This window comes from Balaenoptera ricei, chromosome 17 (genome assembly GCF_028023285.1).
Source record: "Balaenoptera ricei isolate mBalRic1 chromosome 17, mBalRic1.hap2, whole genome shotgun sequence".
Lineage (NCBI taxonomy): Eukaryota > Metazoa > Chordata > Mammalia > Artiodactyla > Balaenopteridae > Balaenoptera > Balaenoptera ricei.
The window spans coordinates 16,517,595-16,538,753 of NC_082655.1; the positions used below are offsets into that span (position 1 = coordinate 16,517,595).

The 21,159-nt window shown below is 38.3% G+C and overlaps 1 protein-coding gene across 3 annotated transcripts in view; it reads right to left on the bottom strand.

Annotated features, from left to right (window-relative positions):
* The window catches only part of TBC1D31 (TBC1 domain family member 31), a 64,419-nt gene that overhangs the window by 37,286 nt on the left and 5,974 nt on the right, over positions 1-21,159 (bottom strand). For all 3 annotated transcript variants that reach the window (XM_059901932.1, XM_059901931.1, XM_059901930.1), the window contains 5 exons: positions 19,028-19,143; positions 15,240-15,418; positions 7,528-7,679; positions 4,556-4,715; positions 1,668-1,868 (listed from right to left, as the gene is read on the bottom strand). In XM_059901932.1, coding sequence (XP_059757915.1) covers positions 1,668-1,868; positions 4,556-4,715; positions 7,528-7,679; positions 15,240-15,418; positions 19,028-19,143 — 808 coding nt within the window. The remainder of the gene's footprint in view (positions 1-1,667; positions 1,869-4,555; positions 4,716-7,527; positions 7,680-15,239; positions 15,419-19,027; positions 19,144-21,159) is intronic.

The window sequence follows — 21,159 nt, forward strand, 5'->3', positions numbered from 1 at the left end:
AGACGGAATGTATACATTTACACACACAGAACAAAAGACTGAGTAGGCATACATTTCAAAATCATCTAAGAATGGTGAGACTTACTGATCTATTTGCTTATCTGTATCTTGATTTTTCTCTGTAATAAGAACTTCTTATCCGTCTAATTGGAAAAAAAAAGTAAAAAGGAGCAGGCACATAGCAACAAGATTATCGTATTAAGAATAGAACACTTGGGCCTGCTAAGGACTAGCTGTGTGATTAGGTTGGGGCATGAGCTGCTCCCCACTGTAAAACGAAATGGTTAGACTAGGTGATCACCGAAGTCCCTCTCAGGGCTACTGGGATACAATTCCAGACCTGGAAAGGCTCCCACAGAACAAATGGACTCAACAACGAGCTGGGGGAGTTTTAGATAACCATAAGAGAAGTGGGAAGTATATTTTAGATGAGGTGAGTAGTGTAATAACAGATGTAGAAATGAGCATGGTGTCTATGGGGGACAATGAGGGAAGCTGAAAGTATGGGGAAACACATTAGGGAGAGAAGACAAGATTAGAGAGGACTTTGAGAGCCAGGCAGAAGAGTCTGGACTCAATGCAACAGGCAAAAAGGAAGGAAGCCACTAAAATAGCATTATTTTAGAAACGATGATGAAAGTATTATTTTAGAAAACTGTTATATTGGGACTTCTCTGGTGGCACAGTGGTTAAGAATCTGCCTGCCAATGCAGGGTACATGGGTTCGAGCCCTGGTCCGGGAAGATCCCACATGCCGCGGAGCAACTAAGCCCATGCACCACAACTACTGAGCCTGCGCTCTAGAGACTGTGAGCCACGACTACTGAACCCGTGTGCCGCAACTATTGAAGCCCACGCACCTAGAGCCCGTGCTCCATGACAAGAGAAGCCACCGCAATGAGAAGCCCGCACACTGCAAGGAAGAGTAGCTTCAGCTACTACTAGCTCTAGCCACAACCAGAGAAAGCCCGCGCACAGCAACAAAGACCCAATGCAGCCAAAGATAAATAAATAAAGTAAATAAATAAATTAATTAAAAAAAAGAAAAATGTTATATAAAAGATGATTGAGAAAAACAAAAGAATAAAAAAAAGAAAACAAGAATTTTAAAAAACCATAAAAGATGATTGACGGGCAGGAGCAGGCACTGAGGGCTCTGAGTTTTGGTATATTTGTCTAAATTACTGTTATTCGAGAGCAGCAAATGAGCACCGGTACAAGGATGGCCAATATGGAGACAGAACAGGCGGCACATACATAGACATCTCAGATTCAAGGACTACATGACTTAGTATTCACTAGATTTGGGAAATACAGGAATAGGAACAGTCATAGTGCTCCAAGGTGTCTAGCCTACAACCATGGGAAGAAAGAGACAGACATGAAGAGACTGGAACTGAAGACCTCTTTTGGGAAGCAGATCAGAGGGGCACCTTGAATGGGACAAGGACTCCAAACAGATGCCTTTTGTGAAGACAGCAATTTAGGGATGGAGCATGGGTGAGAAAAATCTGGAGATGTGGCGCTGGGGCTAAGAGCAGAAACCATATCCAGAAAAATGGATAAGGTGCAAGGAGGTTAGAAACTTGTAACACAGAGTTTTTATTTTTGATGATACAGCATTTAAATCTTAAAAGAAAAAAGATATTGTTTACTTGATAACATACCTTATTTATTTCTTTTGTTAAAGTCTGAACTGAATATATGTTCAGACTTCCATTTTCCAAAATAGATGCAATGTACCGTCCATGGGGGCTAATTGCTGATGAACTAATTCCTTCGTCAAGGCTCCCAATTTCAAAGAGAAGTTTACAAGTCTGTATATTAACAAATCTCATAATGCCATCCTGACTGAGCACTCCAAGAACCTAAGAGTAGAGAGAAACAACATATGAGTTCCTAAAACACATTTAAAAGTCAAGTCTCAGATGTTAACTGGACTTACTATGCTGATCATTTCGCAATGTATACAAATACTGAATCATCATGTACACCTGAAACTAATATAATGTTCTATATCAATTATACCTCAATTAAAAAAAGTCAGATGTCTGCAAGTCAAACTACACACATACACATGTGTGTATTTACATATGTTTTCTTTTCTTTGGTGGGGGAGGGAGAACAGTCAGAGGAGATTATACTCGCAGAGGGCTGTCATGTATTTTAAAATCCCTAATTATGGCTCATGCAGATTCGCCCTGTTCAGGTCCAGATAAGCCTGGCTCTACCCAGAACCAGTAAGGAGCCCATCCTGGGAGACTACAGAAAGGTCACCTAAGAATCAGCCCTCCCCACAGGCAGGCACATCTCCACCAATCCCTCCAGAGGGAGTATAGATGATGGCAGTCCTTCACCTTGACTCCACACTGGCCGTCAGAAGCAAGAAAGGTGGAGGGCTTGTTTCTCTTCTCCATCCCCAGCTTGACCAGAGCTAACACCTGTCCTGCTGCCCCACACAAACCTGTGACTCCCGCGGTTGTAACTAGCATTTGGGTTGTGGAGAGAGAAGGTCTGTGAGCTGCAAGGGCAGTCGGGGTGCGGGTCGGAGGGAAGCTAGTCTTTCAAGGGGAAAAAAAATTAGCTGTAACTCATACAACTTAGAAATTAAAAACACGTACTAAAAAAGCTTCAACACATGAAACAATAAACCCCTCTGCTGCCTTGTCCACATACAGGTTCTTTCTCCCAGGGCCACCACGTGATCTCGTGAAACGCCGATGTCCCCTGTTACATGAAAGACTATAGTCTGGAGGTGGTTGGAGGCAGTTTGAATGTGACAACCTAGAAAGCATGTTCTGGGACTTCCCTGGTGGCGCAGTGGTTAAGAATCTGCCTGCCAATGCAGGGGACACGGGTTCGAGCCCTGGTCTGGGAAGATCCCACATGCCGCGGAGCAACTAGGTCCATGCGCCACAACTACTGAGCCTGAGCTCTAGAGCCCGCCGAGCCACAACTACTGAGCCCGTGTGCCACAACTACTGAAGCCCACGTACCTAGAGCCCATGCTCCACAACAAGAGAAGCCACCGCAATGAGAAGCCCGTGCACCACAACAAAGAGTAGCCCCCGTTCACTACAACTAGAGAAAGCCCACGCACAGCAACGAAGATCCAACGCAGCCAAAAATAAATTTATTAAGAAAAATAAAAAATAAATAAATAAACAGCATGTTCTTCTCTGGGTCAGATGGTAGGAAACCCTCTTATTCACAGTTGACGCAACCTCTCTGGAAGGCAATTTGGCAAGATCTATCAAAATTACAGATGCATCTAACCCTGGTACCACTATTTTAACTCTGGGATTTTAACCTACAGACAGGATGTGTAAAATGACATGTGCAAAAGTTATGTATATTAAAAAAAAGGGATGTCCCTGGCGGTCTAGTGGTTAAGGCTCTGTGCTTCCAGTGTTTCCACTGCAGGGGGCGTGTGTTCGATCCCTGGTTGGGGAACTAAGAACCCACATGCTGCATGGCTCGGCCAAAAAATAAATTAAAAAAAACAAAAAACCAACAAGCAAACAAAAATGTTATTCAGTGCAGCATCATTTGTAACAGAACAGGACTGAAAACAGGTTAAGTGCCCAATAATAAAGGACTGGTTATAAAAACCTATACACCTGTAAAAAAGAATGAAGTTCTGTACTGATATAGGAAAATTGTCAAGGTAAACTAAGTTAAGAAAAAACAAGGTAAAAAAAAATGGGAAAAACATAAGATTATGTAACAGCAGTGGGTTAAGGAGAGTGAATAACTGGGCAAATGGGAGAAAAGAGTAAGACTTCACTTTATGCCTTTTTATATTTTTTTATGTTTTCAACCATGTGAAAGCATTATCTACTCAAAAAACTTAAAATAGATATGATACACACATATATTATACATAAATACACAAAACACACAACACACACACACACACAATTTGTTAATGTGCAAGACCCAGGATAATTTAAGATAAGAAAGTTAAGGTTCAACTACTCGACTATTAAAGAGAAAAAAGGCGTGTGGCGGGGGGAGCACTTTGTAAACGAAGGCAAGATAGAAAGAAAAGACATCTCATAGGATTGAGGCAGCCAGCTATAGAACAGAGCGTAGCAAAGTGAGAACAGTTCAGTGCTAGTCCCACCTTTAATCCTTATACTTAAAGGAGTGTTGACAAGTCACTTTGTGTTTCTAAGCTTCAGCGTCACAATCTGTATAATGGTGAGAATACCTTCCCTGCCTACACTCAATGAATTCTTTAAGGATCAAATAAAAAACAGCATGCTTAAAAAAACAAAACAAAACAAAACAAAACAAAACAGCATGCTTAATCACCCTGTAAACCATAAAGTATGACATAAAGTATATTGATTTTAGAAAAAGGGCAAGTTATCAGTAATATACAGAACCTAAGATTTTTCCATTTTTTCAGTTTTAGACTCTACAAGTTATCAGCAATTTCAAAACCTTGTAACAATCAGGCTACAAGTTAAATAAGAGAACTAACAGTGTGTGAAAATTGATAACGATCTTTCCAAAAACGTACAATGTTACTAACATTTATGTTACTAACCTGATTAGAACCAGCATCAAAACTATCAGGAAGAAATTCTAGATGGCGAATGGCTCGAACTTTGGTGGGCATCTGGATAATTCTAAATAGCTGTTTGGCTTCCAAGCACCACAAATGAAGATGATTCGATTTGCCCCCAGCAGCCAGGATTCGGCCATCTCTATATTTTAAAAAGGTGAGAAAGTAAGACGAGATGAATTATTTATAGCAGCACTGTCCAATCTGATCCAATATGATGATAGAATTGTTCTGTATCTATGCCGTCCAATGTAGTCACTGCTAGCCACATGAGATTATTGAGAACTAAAATGTGGCTAGCGCTTCTGAGGAAATTAATTCTTGATTTTATTTAATTTTTACTAATTTAAATAGTCCCAGGTATCCAGTGGCTACCATATAGGAAAACTCAGGTTTATAGTAGATTTTTTTTTTTTTTTTTTTTTTTTTTTTAACCTACTGTGCTAAGATACCAGCTTAACAAATATCTGTTAGATGACCTGACTGGGAGTTTCTGAGTAACATTTATATTTTATAGCATAATCTCAAAGTCACTTACTACTAACCAACTTTCTGTATTTCACATACGACTGTACTGAATTGATAATAGCATTGCTATATGAAAAACCAAAAAGCCCAAACTATTTTCCTGCCGAAGAAAGCTACTTTATGTTTAAAAGGTACAAAAAGAATAAGCTGTACTAATTTGCAAGGTTGTTGCTCCTTCATTCACAAAGGATTATAAAGTGTCTACTACAAGCTAGGTTTCACTCCAGGTGCCAGGGACACAGTGGTGAACAAGAATACAGGTAAGATCCCTGCTCTCAGGGGATTTTCAGTCTAGAGGAAGGTAAAGAAACAAATAAATGAACTTGATATCAGCTGTCAAGTTCTTTAAAGAACTCTAAAACGAGGTAATGTTACAGAGCTGGGAAAGGAGGAAGATCTACTACATGAATGATGTGAATGGGCCAGTCATAGGGTGACTTGGAGAAAGAATTTCATGCTGGTCAGTATTCCTGACTGGCCAGAACAAAAATGTTGAGATAGATGTAAATAACAAAGAGAAGCCACACTCAAGTGTGGCTGGAACACAGTAAGGGGAAATAAGATGAGAAAAGAGAGGGAGGCCTAGACCAGAGGACAAAAGATCTCAGGGACATGGCAGGGAGTTGGATTTTCTAAGAGCAGCAGAAAGCCTTTTACGGGAGTTCAATAGGGAAATGACGTGATCTGACTTAATGATTTGAGAAGACCACTCTATCTGCTTTGTAGACACTGACTTTAGGAAATGAGACTGAAAACAGGTAGACCAAATAAGGGAGCTATTACCGTAGCCTGAAAAAGACTATGATAGCTTGGACTGGGGTAATAGCTGTAGCAATGGACAAAAGAAACTAGACCAATTCAAGATACAGTTTGGTAGAGTTGATGGGATTTACTGATAACTCAGAAGAAGAGGGTGAGAGAAAGAGAGGAAATAACATCCATTAATATCTGGAAACAATGACCAACCCAGCCACAATGAGAACCTAGCATCCAGATTAAGTGTCAATATATCATTTCCCACAAAAATAAACCCACACCCTTTAGAGAAATGGCTGATTCCAGGTTTGGGACAGGAAATACACAAGATAAGACTGGAACATCTTGTTGGACCAGAAAGAATGAGAAATATCACAGACAACTGGGGTTGTATCAAAAGGGTTCATTCAAAGCCGACCTGAAGAGGATCCCACTGGTCAAAGATGAGAGTACTGGAGCATTACTAAGAATAATAACTTTAATGGGTCAAATCATGTCAACTGTGTTTAAGTCCATGAGCTTACAAAGATTAAAGACAAAAAACTTCATCGGCCACCTTTGAAGATGCCAATAAACCAATCCATTATTTTGGTGAAAAAAAATTTTTTTTAAAATAGGAAGAAATCCAGCATTTATCCTGCCTTTCCTTTACAAACTGTACAGTAAAGTAACCAAAGAGTTGAGAGGCAGTTTCTTCCTTTTTCTTTTTTTTAAATTTTTATTGGAGTATAGTTGATGAGAGGAAGTTTCTTTCTATAGAAGGTTTTGGTTAATAAGGGAGAAGGAAAGACAGAATTAGAATAGCACCATTTGCTAACCTCCAATGCAACACACGATATCTAGGTAATGATCATCAATGGCCACTAATATCATAAGAGAAAGAGTTCTGTGTTCCTCTTGATGAAGGTACACAAACCGCCTACAATGTCTTCTTGTCCCCAAATCAAACCAGATCAAGATCAAGCCTCCAATTTATAGGAAATACAGGTGTAACCAGTTTATAGTAAATATAGATGAGAGAAGATCATATTAAACAGCATCACAGGGATGCAAAGAGCAAAATCCAGAATATAGAAAACTACAGGACAAATGACCAGTTCTTTAACAAATAAACTGCAAGGAAAATATAAAAAGAGAGATATACCAACCGAGGCAATGTGTGAACCTTATTTTGTTCCTGACTTGAACAAACCAACCATAAAAAACAATTATTAGACAAATCAGGGAAATATGAATAACTAGATATATGATAATATTAAATTATGAATTTTTTAAAGTCTGATGATAGTACCATGGTTATGTTTCAAAAAGGGTCCTATCCTTTAGAGATAACACGCTGAAATATTTATGCATGAAATGATACACTTGGGCTTTGCTTTATGACGGTGCAGTAGAGAAATGGTAGGTAGAGTAACAGACAAAATAGGACTGGCTATTAGTTAATGCTTATTATGGCTAATAAGAGTACTAGCCTTGAGATTTCATGTACTTTTATATTTTTGTGTACATTTTCCACAATAAGTAAAAAACTTATTACCATATCTTAGATCATATCTAAGTTTGAAGGAAACTTTTGCTCATAGGACAATAAAATACTGAATGAAAATTTATAAAATTTCCCTGGAAGTTAAATTTCATGAAAATCCTCAGTGTCTTAAAGAGGACATTACCTGGTCACAGCAAACACTTTGTATAATATACTAGAGCTTTCAGGTGGAGCTGGTAATTGATATTTGCAAACAAGAGTATCACATTCCCAGGCGAAGATGGAGTTATCTTTAAAACAGCTGAGGATGGTATTACTTAATGGTAGAAAGAAAACCTAAAGAGGGAGAAAAAAAGTTATTGTTCATATAAGGATCATATAGCCCTCTTTAAATTTAAAATTTACAAGTAGTTAATTTTTCTATCTTAAAATTATTTTTTCTTAAATTGGAGAAAAATACATTTACAACATATGACAGGGGAGAAAACTGATATTTTTACATACTATTATAAACTAAAAAGAAAAGGTAAACTCCTTTAAACAAAAAACAGGTGACTATAATGAGTAGGCTATTCATAAAACACTAGGAAACAATTTAAGATATTTAACCTTATAAAAGATTCAAATGAAAAGAAGATACCATTTTATGTGTACCAAATTTATTTTAAAATAATGCACACACATATACATATACACAAACTATACATATACTAACATGTATTATATTTATAAGCTATATACTAATATAAATACTATATTGAGTACTAACTACAGATAAGTGTTAAAAAAAATTAAATGTTGGTGAAAGTATAGATAAAGGCACTGTCATACACTCCTGCTGGTAGTAAAAACTGGTTAAAGATACTGTCTAACAGCCTTAAAAACAGTCAACAACCTTAAAAATCTCTCTCTTCTGAACTAGTCAATCTGCTTCTAAGAGTTAATCCTTTGGGGAAAAAATCAGCAAAATGCTTTAAGATAAGTGTGTATAAATGTTTGCTAAGCATTATTTGTAAAAGTAAAAAGTTGAAAACAAATACATGATATTTTATTCGATTCAATTTATTTAATGGACAGATGAGACTGAAATTGGTAGTGAAGTTGAAAATACCATTTTATTCTCCTACTTTCTATTTTTCTATTACATAAGCAGTAAGCAATGCTTACTTTTGATAATATAAAATTTTTATTAAAATTGACCAATATTTTCTCATAAGAGTTTCAATGGCCTCAAATATAATTTTGTGTGTCATCTGTGTAAAACACACAAAGTGAGGTAGGAAAGGAAGCAAAGAAGGAAAGAAAATGAAAAAAATTCAGTGTCCTAAGGACAAATATTCCTTCCTATCCTCTCAAAAATACTGGGTTGGCCAAAAAGTTCGTTTGGTTTTAAGTAAAAATAAAAGAGCTTGAGACATTTCACACAGTTTGATCATTAGTTACAGCTCTAGCTATTTATTCTTTTTTTCCCTCAATATAGCTTTGGTCTTATACTTCACTCCTCTTTTGAATTACAGAATAATTATTATTTCTTTATACATATGTCTGCCCACAGGAAATCGACCCAGAGACTCTATGCATGGGACCCCAAACACTGTGGACAAAATTGAGCGAGAGATGTGTCATCCTTCACAGCTGCCTTGGGATGAAGACCCCTGGTTGGTTTCTGAGAGGGCAGAGGTCTTGTCTATCTTGTTTATTTTTGTGTAGTCAGTGCTGAGCACAATGACAAGAATGTAGTAAAGGTGCTCAGCAGTATTTGTTGAATAAATGAATGAATGAACCTTTTTCTGAGTTGTACAGTATATGTATGTCCATCTTTAACAGTTAATGCTGAGTTCCAGGTATTTATTCTTTCTTATCCAGACCAGCCTTCTTAACTGCATTATAGCTTATTGTAACACTTCACATTTGAACGTATCTTGTTGTTTCTACTGGTGTGTCTTTACAGCTTTATTATTTTTAAAATATGTGATTTTCTGTGTTGGCGAGAGAGAGGGGCAGGGACTCACAAGGAGGCAGGGCACTTTTAAGGATTTGTTACCTCTTATTCCGACCCCTGATCTGTCACACACCTTCACAATTTTACTGGCGTCAGAGGGAGTGCTACATTCCTTGGGGATGAAGTGTTCAGCGTCTATAGCACTGGATTGGAGTGTCTCTGAGTATTCAGAATCTGGATATAACCGTCATCACAGTAATGAGAGAGAGCTGTCCTGGGGAAAAGCAGCATCAACACACATCTACCATGGCTTTCCCCAGTGTTACAAAAATAACGGGTCAATAAGGCATCTACATGAAATACCGTAGCCTTGCAACGAATTTGTGTTATTGTCACCCAGCCTATTTCATACATATAATTAGGAAATGATTCTAATAGTTAACGACATTATTGTAAGAATTTTAGGGAATTGTAAATATATATATATTTACATATATACTAGTATCTGTTTTTTGATAATAGTGCTAAAAAACATACATACACACATATAAAATATACTATGGAACATACTGGGTAATTAGAACAATCTACTAAGGACTAAAGCTAATAAGACAATAAAAAATGGTAACTCAACTACATCAGGTGCTGATGCCCTTGCCTCATCCAACTCCTCCTCACTTTTGTCCTGAGCTCACTCTGTCAAAGACAATCTGGTAGGTCTTTTGCCAGTTTCATTATGTTAAGAAGATTTGTAATATGAAGGTCTTACAGAAAGAATTTGCAGTGAATAATTATAATCTATAATGAATGCCCTAAAACACTTTCAAATCTGATGTCAAAAAAGTGACTTGAAATTTTTATTATAATTAGCAATATTTTTCTAGAAAAGTAATAAAGTTTATTCCTACTGGGAGAAGCAAAAGCTTAAAAGTAAATGAACATCAGCTGCTATTTTGAGGCATAGCTGTGATAGATTGTTGCCGACATGATTATTCATTACTAGATTTGTGATTTTAATTGCCAGATTTTAATGATTATAAAATTGTTCCTAATGAATCATGTCATTATATAGTGTCATCTCCTGACAAACATAAAATGCTTAGAAAAAACTTCAAAAGCACTAACAAAATATACTCTTTGGAGGGTTGGCTGCAGTTTTTCCTTACAAAATATGAAAATCCTAGCCTTCCCAATTCACTTTTGAGAGGTATGTGAGTTCTTTCCAAAGTTTAAAGAGTTCAGAATAGTAATAAGAGAAAGTTAAGGTCAAATGTACAATTCAGCAAAAATTTAGTGAGTGCCCAGTGTATACAGAGACTGAGTAAGTTCAGTAACACACTATTCAATGTTTTCTGATACCCATCACAAAACCTTTTCTGATACATACTGAACGACAGTAATTAGAAATCTCAGGATTTGTTCCAAAATCTTTAACTAAAGAGCTAAATATCTTACCTCCAAGTATCAAAAAAAAGAATCAAAATTTCCTAATTTGAAGAAATGTAATTGGTCTACCTGAGAGGCAGTATGGCGTAATGGAATGACTTCAGAGTGAAACAAGTTTCGGTTCAAAACTGCAACCCTTTCATAAACTATGTGACACTTTCTGAAGTGCAGTTTCCCCAATTGTAAAATGAGAATAATAGTATCTACCTTTTAGGATTATTTAAGCTTAAAAATAACAAAACAAAGTGTTAAGTACATAGTAAGGACTCAACAATTGGTATCTATTACTATTCGTGTTAATTACCGCTATTGCTAGGTACAAAAAATCAGTGGAAAGAGGATGGAGTGGTAAGTTCTTTAAAAACGTTTTGAAATCAAAGGTCTGTAGTTCCTTATCTGAAACCTTTAGGGACAGATGTGTTCCAGAATTCAGAATTACTTCCAATTTGAGAAAGGTAATATAATGCATATTCTGTAATATTATGTAGAACCCCCAGTGACCTGGAGCAATACTCCATACTCAAACATATTAATATTTCAGCCTCATGTCAATTTAGTTCAGATTTTGCTGCTAGATGAATTCCAATCAGATTTTGCCACAAAATGAGTTATTAAAAAACATCTGGGTTTCTGAGTTGCTAATAAGGGATTGTGCATCTATTTAATATAGTTCAAAAGAAAAAGAATACAGTTCCCTTATAGCTTTTTAAGAAGATATGTAATTGCACTGAGATAATCCCATAATAAAGCTAGATAACAGATAACAATAATAAATAATAACATTAACGACAATATAGAAATAGCAGCTGCAGCTAACTTGTACTAAGCACTTACTATAAACAAGCATCGTGCTAAGTGCTTTGCATAGATTATCACATTCAGTCCTGAAACTAACCCTGAGGTAAGCACTATTACTATTTTCATCTTACACAAAAGGTAAACATCTTGTCAAAAAAGTTTAACGTGAATCTACTCAAGACTTTAGACCTAAATTCAAGTTTACAAGAAATACAGGTGAGAGAACAAGTTAAATGACATAATGAGGAAACAGTAAGACACATCCAGAATGTGGGGCATTTTTCAACACAACTAAGTGGCCTGGTCTCTCAAAAAAAAAAAAAAATTCATGTTATGGGAAAAAAAGAGAAAAGGTAGGAGACCGTTTTAGATGAAAAGAGCCATCATAAAATGAAACCCATAGCATCATGTGTCACCATGTGTCATCAAGGGAAAAAAAATCACAAAACTTTTATTTAAAATATAAAATCAGGGACTTCCCTGGTGGCACAGTGGTTAAGAATCCACCTGCCAATGCAGGGGACATGGGTTCAATCTCTAGTCCAGGAAGATCCCACATGCCGCGGAGCAACTAAGCCCGTGTATCACAACTACTGAGCCCACGTGCCACAACTATTGAAGCCTGCTTGCCTAGAGCCTGTGCTCCACAACAAGAGAAGCCACCACAATGAGAAGCCTGTGCCCCGCACTGAAAGAGTAGCCCTCGCTCACAGCAACACAGACCCAGCACAGCCAAAAATAAATAAGATGAATAAATTTATATTAAATTTATATTATTATATTAATTTATATACTAATATTAATTAATATATAAATATATTAATATTAACTAATTAATATTATTAATTAATATATTAATTAATATAGTAATATTAATTTATATTATATTTTATTAAAAAATAAAGTATAAAAGCAGAAACTGCAATAAAAATATAAGTTTAATAAAAACTTGATAAGAGGGCTTCCCTGGTGGCGCAGCGGTTGAGAATCTGCCTGCCAATGCAGGGGACATGGGTTCGAGCCCTGGTCTGGGAAGATCCCACATGCCGCGGAGCAACTGGGCCCGTGAGCCACAACTACTGAGCCTGCGCGTCTGGAGCCTGTGCCCCGCAACAAGAGAGGCCGCGACAGTGAAAGGCCCGCGCACCGCGATGAAGAGTGGCCCCCCACTCGCCGCAACTAGAGAAAGCCCTCGCACAGAAACGAAGACCCAACACAGCCAAAAATAAATAAATAAATTAATTAATTAAAAAAAAAAAAAGAGTTCTTAAAAAAAAAAAAAAACTTGATAAGAATAAAACTTTTACTTTAAGATTAGTTTATAACTATTTCCTATTTTCAACAGAATAAGCCAGGAGTGACAACCACCTGACTCATCTCCAGTCCTTGTATGGCCCAGGAGAGAATGGCTTTTACATTTTAAAATTATTTCATTTCAGATGGTTATGTAAGTACACACATAATATCCTCAATTTTGCTCTTGGCCAGCAAAACCAAAAATGTTTACTATCTGGTGTTTTGAGGAAAAGTTTGCTGGTAACTTATAGACTACGATGTTCTACTATTTTCGAATATACTTAAATGTATACTGCATACTGTATTCACATTTACTACATTTAATTTTATTCTCTTATCACAAACATTTGGAATCCTATTTTTTAAACTAAAATGTCTGAATGACCAAGGCAAGGCTAAAATTGGCAACTATTCCATGTATACTAATTCTAATTTCATGGTAAAAAGAACAGATGGTTTTTGTGTCATTGTTTCATGACTGTTTCCACTGTGGGTTCAACTTTCAATGTTCTCTACCTTAGAATTTAAAATTCAATTTAAGTATTAAAGCAGTTAAAGAATAAAAGACCTACTAAGGCATTTGGCCTGAATACCTGATGAGTAAGCTGGCTATAGCTTTTATCTTTTTTAAATTATTAAGATCTCTGAGATTTCCGTGGAGACTACAAAATAAATTTTTGGTTGACATGCACTGCTAGCTGTTCATGTTAATAACCAAGAAATTAAAAGCAATACTGCATGTATAATATAACCTGAAGCAAAATAATTAAATGGGAGGTGCAGACAATCCTGAAAATAGCATTTAGCTAATCAAATAGAAGAAAAAGAAAAACCTTAAAAGCAAAAGAAATGGATATTTTAAAAAGTGATATAGGGCTTCCCTGGTGGCGCAGTGGTTGAGAATCCACCTGCCGGTGCAAGGGACACGGGTTCGAGCCCTGGTCTGGGAGGATCCCACATGCCGCGGAGTGGCTGGGCCCGTGAGCCTGCGCGTCTGGAGCCTGTGCTCCGCAACGAGAGAGGCCGCGATAGTGAGAGGCCCGCGCACCGCGATGAAGAGTGGCCCCCGCTCGCCGCAACTAGAGAAAGCCCTCGCACAGAAACGAAGACCCAACACAGCCAAAAATAAATAAATAAATAAATTAAGAATGCAAATGACCCAAGGATCAGGTGTTTCAATTAAAAAAAAAAAAAGTCAGGTTTATGGATATATAAGTTACATACAGTAAAATTCACCATTAAAAAAAAAAAAAGTGATATATGTGTACGATGGAATACTGATCAGCAATAAAAAGGAACAAACTACTGACACATACAACAGCATGGATGAATCTCAAAAACATGACGCTGAATGAGAAAAGCTTTTACACATACCATTACTCACCAGCTCTACTTATGTGAAATTTTAGAACAGATAAAACTAACCTGTGGTGGAAAAACATCAGAGCAGTGCTTACCTGGGAAGGGATATAATGGAACTTCCTGGGATGATGGTAATAATAGGTCTGCACATGTTACAAAAGTGTATGTATTTGTCAAAACCTAATAAATGAATACTTAAAGATTTGTGCATTATACACAAATTTTACATCAACAAATACTGAACCCAATTAAATGTAGTTAATTAAATGCAGGCTTAAAGCATTGATGGGCAAGCACTGATGTCTGCAATTTACTTTAAAATGCAAAAAAAAAAAAAGATGAGTTAATAAACAGAGGGACAGAAAGATGGATAGATCCATAATATAGTTTACTAACATGTAAGTGCAGTAAAGTATAGTATAGTAGGATCTAGACCACGGGTGTACATGTGTTTACTGTGAAATTCTTACAAATCTTATATTTGAAATTTTTCATAATTGGGTTAAGAAATAAAACAAAATCAACCAGCTAAGTAAAAACTAACACCTAACTAAAGTTGAAGTTACACACTATAATAATAATTAAAAAAAAAAAAAAAAAAGGTTTGCTTGTTGTTGAGTTATGAAGGCATAGCTAAGTGGGACAGACTGAACCATTACTTACAATATCTATATTCTGCTGATCAAGAAACTAGCCTGAGGGGCTTCCCTGGTGGCGCAGTGGTTGAGAGTCTGCCTGCCAATGCAGGGGACACGGGTTAGAGCCCTGGTCTGGGAGGGTCCCACATGCCGCGGAGCGACTGGGCCCGTGAGCCACAATTACTGAGCCTGCGCGTCTGGAGCCTGTGCTCCGCAACAAGAGAGGCCGCGATAGTGAGAGGCCCGCGCACCGCGATGAAGAGTGGTCCCCGCTTGCCACAACTAGAGAAAGCCCTCGCACAGAAACGAAGACCCAACACAGCCATAAATAAATAAATAAATAAAAATTAAAAAAAAAAAAAAAAAACTAGCCTGAGAAGCACAACAGACCAAGATGTGTCCCCCTTCACTGACCTTTTGTATACCCACAGACTGGAGAATATTCAGCTTTCTTTTTCTTTGGAAGGTATCCAAGTCCCATAGCTGTGCTGTATCAGAAGAAGTAGTGATGGCGTATCTCCCGGATGCGTGCACAGAGATCGAGAACACCGGTGATTCATGTCCTCGCATCCAGCTAACTAGCTCCCTGGTGACTGGGGGAAAAAGGAAAACAGTTATACAGGTCAAACCCTGTATTTCATCCGAGAACTGATTCAGCTGATGGCTAGGGATTATATGAGGTCCCTCCATCGCCGTTAACATCTAAAAAGAATGGAAGCCGGTGGCTGGTTGATGAAGTGCACCGTAGGACGTGTTAGTAACATGTGTAACACCGAGGTTGGAAGGGAGGAGGCCGAAAGGGGGTTTAAGAACAGCCTTGAATGTGACGTGATGGAGTCTGGGCTTTCTCTTGAAATAGTTTTACGCGGAAGAATACCATATCTGGTCTGTTTCAGAAAGCACTTTGAAGATATGGTGGATATACTAGAAAGGAGGAAGAGATTACAAAATGACTAGTTTATCTGTTGCTGTAATAACCCAGGCAGGAGATAAGGAGGGTCTATACTAAGAATGTGGCAATGGAGAAAGGAACAAACTCAAGAGCTACAAAAGAAATATCAAAGGACTCAGTGATTAAATGGATGTGTTGAGACAAAAGAGGAGTTGAGACTCCAGTGGCTCCGGTTTAGTTCCATAAGCAGGTGGTGATTCTACTACCTGACATAAATACACAAGGAGGGACAGACTTAGCAGTGTGAGAAGAGGTAATAAATTTGATTTTTAAAATTGATTTGGTGTGTGTACGTGTGTGTGTGACACACAAGCAGAGAAAACAGTCTGGTAGAGAAAACAACAAAAACTCTTCATAATAATTATCAATGGGTAATAAAATTACAGTGATTTTTACTTTCTCTTTACGTTTTTCTGTGTCTCCAAGTTTTCTATAATAGGCATGGTATACTTTTTTTTTTTAATTTATTTTTTATTTTTTATTTTTTTAATGCTATTCTTGTCTGCTTACATTCTTTTTATGTATGTATGTATGTATGTATGTATGGCTGTGTTGGGTCTTCGTTTCTGTGCAAGGGCTTTCTCTAGTTGTGGCAAGCGGGGACCACTCTTCATCGCGGTGCGCAGGCCTCTCACTATCGCAGCCTCTCGTTGCCGAGCACAGGCTCCAGACGCGCAGGCTCAGTAATTGTGGCTCACGGGCCGAGTTGCTCCGCGGCATGTGGGATCTTCCCAGACCAGGGCTCGAACCCACGTCCCCTGCATTGGCAGGCAGACTCTCAACCACCGCACCACCAGGGAAGCCCGGCATGGTATACTTTTATGGTCAGATTTTTTTCCTCCAGAAAGATGGAAGTGGGGAGAACAGTCAGAAAGCAAGATGTAAATCTGGGAAACATTAAGACACGGAGCAGGTCAAAACTGAAGATAGAGGAACAGATAAACCCTTGGGAAGGGAGGAGTGGTTTCCAAACACCAGTCTGAAGTCTGGCATTACTCAATGATCAATTTTTCATTGGCCTTCAGTGAAATGAGAAAAGGATAATGTAATGAGTTTTTCATAAAGTTAAGTTTAAAGTACTACCTTTTAATCTATTGTATCCTTCTATGTTTAAAAAAAAATCCCTTGTTTTATGAAATGAAGTCATATTGTTTTTTTTCCAATGTCAATCAGCAAAATTAAAAGTTGACAACCTATGTTGGTTCCTCTACTTTTTCTTTTTAATTGGGTCAAATGCCCAAAAGTCTAGGAACCACTAAAAGAACCCAGAAAAGAAAGAGTCAGAAAAGTAGAACCAAGAGAGGTAACAGTAGAAAACTAAGACTCTTGAAGTAACCCAAAGTGTTAAAAGCTATGGAGAAACAAAATGAAAAGGATAAAGAGGATTTACACAATCAGAGGTTACTAAAGACCTTGGAGACAGCAGTCTTGGAAGCCTGGATGGGGGGACTAAGCGTCAGAATCCATCACTGGATGCTGTGAAGAAGCAGGATTTGGCAGCAAAGAAAGGGAGGTAGTTGGGGGAGCAGAGACGGCATCTGAGGAAGAGGCTTGGCTAACAGGGGTTTCCATAAGACAGAAGACACTATAAAAAGATAAAACTAAGACGAGAGGAGGAGAGAATGGATAAAATCCGAGGAAACCAATCACACAGGAGTGTAAAGACTTAGTTTTTCAGAACTTCAGTGACAGCAGTGTTTGTAATATCAAAAATTGGAAACAGTTTAAAGTCCATCAATAGGTAATAGGCTAAATGATTATGGTATTGCAAACATTTATAGAGTATGATTACTAAGTACTGATCTTAAATATATACAATTTTCATGTGGTAAGGAAGTGATTCCACCAAACAATAGGATGATCATATATTTGTTAGAGTATAAAAAAGGTATATGCATAGAAAACAGATTGGAAAGATCAGTCCCTGTTATAAAAACACTGACTGTGTCTCTGGGCATTACCGCAGGATGACTGCCTTTTCTTCCTGCATGTGCGGTGAGAGGGTACTAGTGATTAAGACCAGGGACCCTGAAGCTTGACTCCGAGATTAGGAATCCTGGCTCCACCGCTTACCAAGCTGTGGGCACTTAGTCAAGTTACTTCTGTGCCTCAATTTCCTCATCTGCAAAATGGGCATAACAAGAGTATCCATCTCTGTCGGTTAGTATGATGAGTAAAATTAATTAATATGTATAAAATCATAGAACAGTACCTGGCAAGGAGTAAACACTATATAAGTGTTAGCTATCACTATTACTACCATTCTTATTATTATTGTTTATAATTTTTCTAAATATTATAATACATAGGTTACATTAATAACAAGAAAAAACAATGCAGTTGAGATTTTTTTTTCTTAATAATGAGTTCAGTTTACAGAACTCTAAGTTCTCTATTAAAAAATATAATGTGGTATAAAATACATAGGTTGTATTTAAAAAGTGTTTATTCTTGTACCTGTGTAGTAAGGAATTTGGCCTTCAAAGAGAGGTATGGCCTTTGTCCAGGCTCCAAGGAGGCAACCTCTAAACCCTTGGACTTACTCCAGTGGCAGGAGTGTCTTTGTTATTTGTGGTAGGTCCCTGGACAACAGCAGACGGCTTATGCTAAGGAGAGAACCTCAGAGTGGGGACTGGCCACACCAGAAAGACCAACCATGTGAGTGACTGGAGGGCTGGGGCTTTCGGCCACATGATGTCAGCCCAACCTCCAGAGAAGAGGAGGGCTGGACATGGAGTTTAATCAAGTGGGCAATAATCCAATCATGCCTATGTTATGGAGCGTCAATAAAAACTCTGGAAGTCAGAGCCTGGGTGAACTTCCCGGTGTGGCAATACTCGGTGCGGATGGCCACACATTGATGCCGGGAGGGTAATGTGTCTCTGGGAACAATGGAAGCTTCTCTTTTGTGAGCCTCCCAGATTCCACCCTATGCGTCTCTTCCTTTGGCTAGTTTTAATTTGTATCCTTTCGCTACATCAAAACTATAACCATCAGCATAGTGCTTCCCTGAATTCTGTGAGTCATTCTAGTGAACTCCCAAACCTGAGGGTAGTTGTGGGGAACCCTGAGTTTGTAGTCTGTTGATCTGATATGAGGATGGCCCTGGGACCCCCAAACCTGTGGCTAGTGTCTGAAGTGAGGGTCATCGGGTGGGGTCTGATCCCTCAGACTACACAGATCAGCCAACTCCTTGCAGTATTTCTGTCTACATTTCACTCTGCTTCAAAAGAGAAATAGGACTTCTTACCTGTATCGAAACATTTAATAGAATAATCAGCTAACGCCACGAGGAATTCAGACTTCCTATGAAGATTAAAGGCCAGAGCTGTGCAAGCTTGCGATGTTCGCTGAACAAGATTAAACCTATGAAGAGATGACTGCGTTAGTATCAGAAACTCTTCCAAAAATTGTAAAATTTCACATTGGAGGAGTCCTTAGAGATGAAGAAAATGAAACCCAGAAAAATGAGCTCCCATTTTGGCAGAACAAAAACAGATTACGAAGAGTGCTACCTGCTGTGTAAAGGAGTTTGGATTTTACTTACACAGAATGGGAAGCCATCAAGAATTTTTGAGCACAGCAGAATCATGGTCAGGCATGCCTTTCAGGAAGAGGATTCTGGCAGAGATGGCAAATGGACAGGGGGACAAGAAGAGATGACTAAGAAAGCTACTACAGAGACTCTCAACCAGAGTTATGGGTATAAAATGGAAATGACGAACAGGAGAGGTGTCAGAAGTCAAGTGGAGAAAGGCCTGGTGATGCATGGAACGCGGGGTGAAGAGGGAGGAATCAGGAATTCCTCACACGTGAAATGAAGATAATTAAAGATGTCTCATAAGGTTGTTGCGACAGTTAAAGGAAATAATATCTGATGATTAAATGAAATAATGTATGTTAAGTGCTTAGCAGAGTACTTGGCACCTAGCCAGAGTTTCATTTACCAAAAAATGAAGTTTTCAAGCTTAGGCAAAAGAGGAACACACGTGGGGGTAGGAAATAATCATTCTGGTTTTAAACATGTAGCGTTTAAGGCCCTTGAAAAGCATTTAGAGCCGTGCTGTCCAAAAGAAATGGAATGCAGGCCACATGCATAATTTAAAATTTTCTAGGAGCCACATAAAAAAAGTAAAAAGAAACATATGAAATTAATCTTAACATATTTAACTTAATTCACTGTGTATCTAAAATATTATCGTTTTAACATTTCATTAATAAAAAACTGTTAGAGAGGGCTTCCCTGGTGGCGCAGTGGTTGAGAATCTGCCTGCCAATGCAGGGGACACGGGTTCGAGCCCTGGTTTGGGAGGATCCCACATGCCGCGGAGCGGCTAGGCCCGTGAGCCACAATTGCTGAGCCTGCGCGTCTGGAGCCTGTGCTCTGCAACAAGAGAGGCCGCGATAGTGAGAGGCCCGCGCACCACGATGAAGAGTGGCCCCCGCTTGCCGCAACTGGAGAAAGCCCTCGCACAGAAACGAAGACCCAACACAGCCATAAATAAATAAATTAATTAATTAATTAAAAAAAAAAAAAACTGTTAGAGATATTTTACATTTTTGTTTTTCATAGTAAGTCTTCAAAACCCATCTCAGTTTGGACTAGCCACCTCTCAGGGGCTAAAGAGCTCCGTGCAGCTAGTAGCCATTGCATTAGACAGGCCAACCTAGAAGCTCCTCAGTGGGTGGCAGAAGCAGGTCTGAGTTAACAATGTTACGTGGCAGCTGAAGTCTGAGGCTTGACGGTGATAAGATTATTAAAGAGAATACCTAGAATATGGAAGGAAGCAGGCCAGGGACAGATGCCCAAACAGAATTGAAAAGAGACCACTGGATTAGGCGATTAGGAAGAGGAAGCCCACTGCAGTGGGCTTTAGGATCAGACAGGCCTGATTTCAAGTCACAGCTACGCCACTTACACCTCTGCCCAGATGTGAATATTTACAGAGAGAAAAGGGACAGTGGACAGAATAAAAGAGAGGAATACTCATGGTGCAAAGTCCCAAGGGCGGTCATAGAAGATAGAGATTAGCGCTGAAAGACATTAGGATCACCTATTTCTACAAATGAAGTGGCAAGGAGTTATGGATGGTTGAACTTACAGATATATTTGAGGTTGTGATGGGGGAGAAGAAAGGGAAGCTTGAGGGCGTCTATTTTCTCATGAATTAGGAGGCTAGGCAGTCAGAATCAGAGTAGAGTCTGAACATACGGAATCATGGAAATTGGTAAAAGTTTGGAATATTCAGAGAAGAATGGGAAAAGTAAATGACAATAGATATAAGCAAATGAAGTACTAGCATCACTGATGCTGAAGTTCATTACTCTGTAATGGAGTCAATCAACAATTATTTTTATTTTGTTTAGTCTCATTTTCTTTAG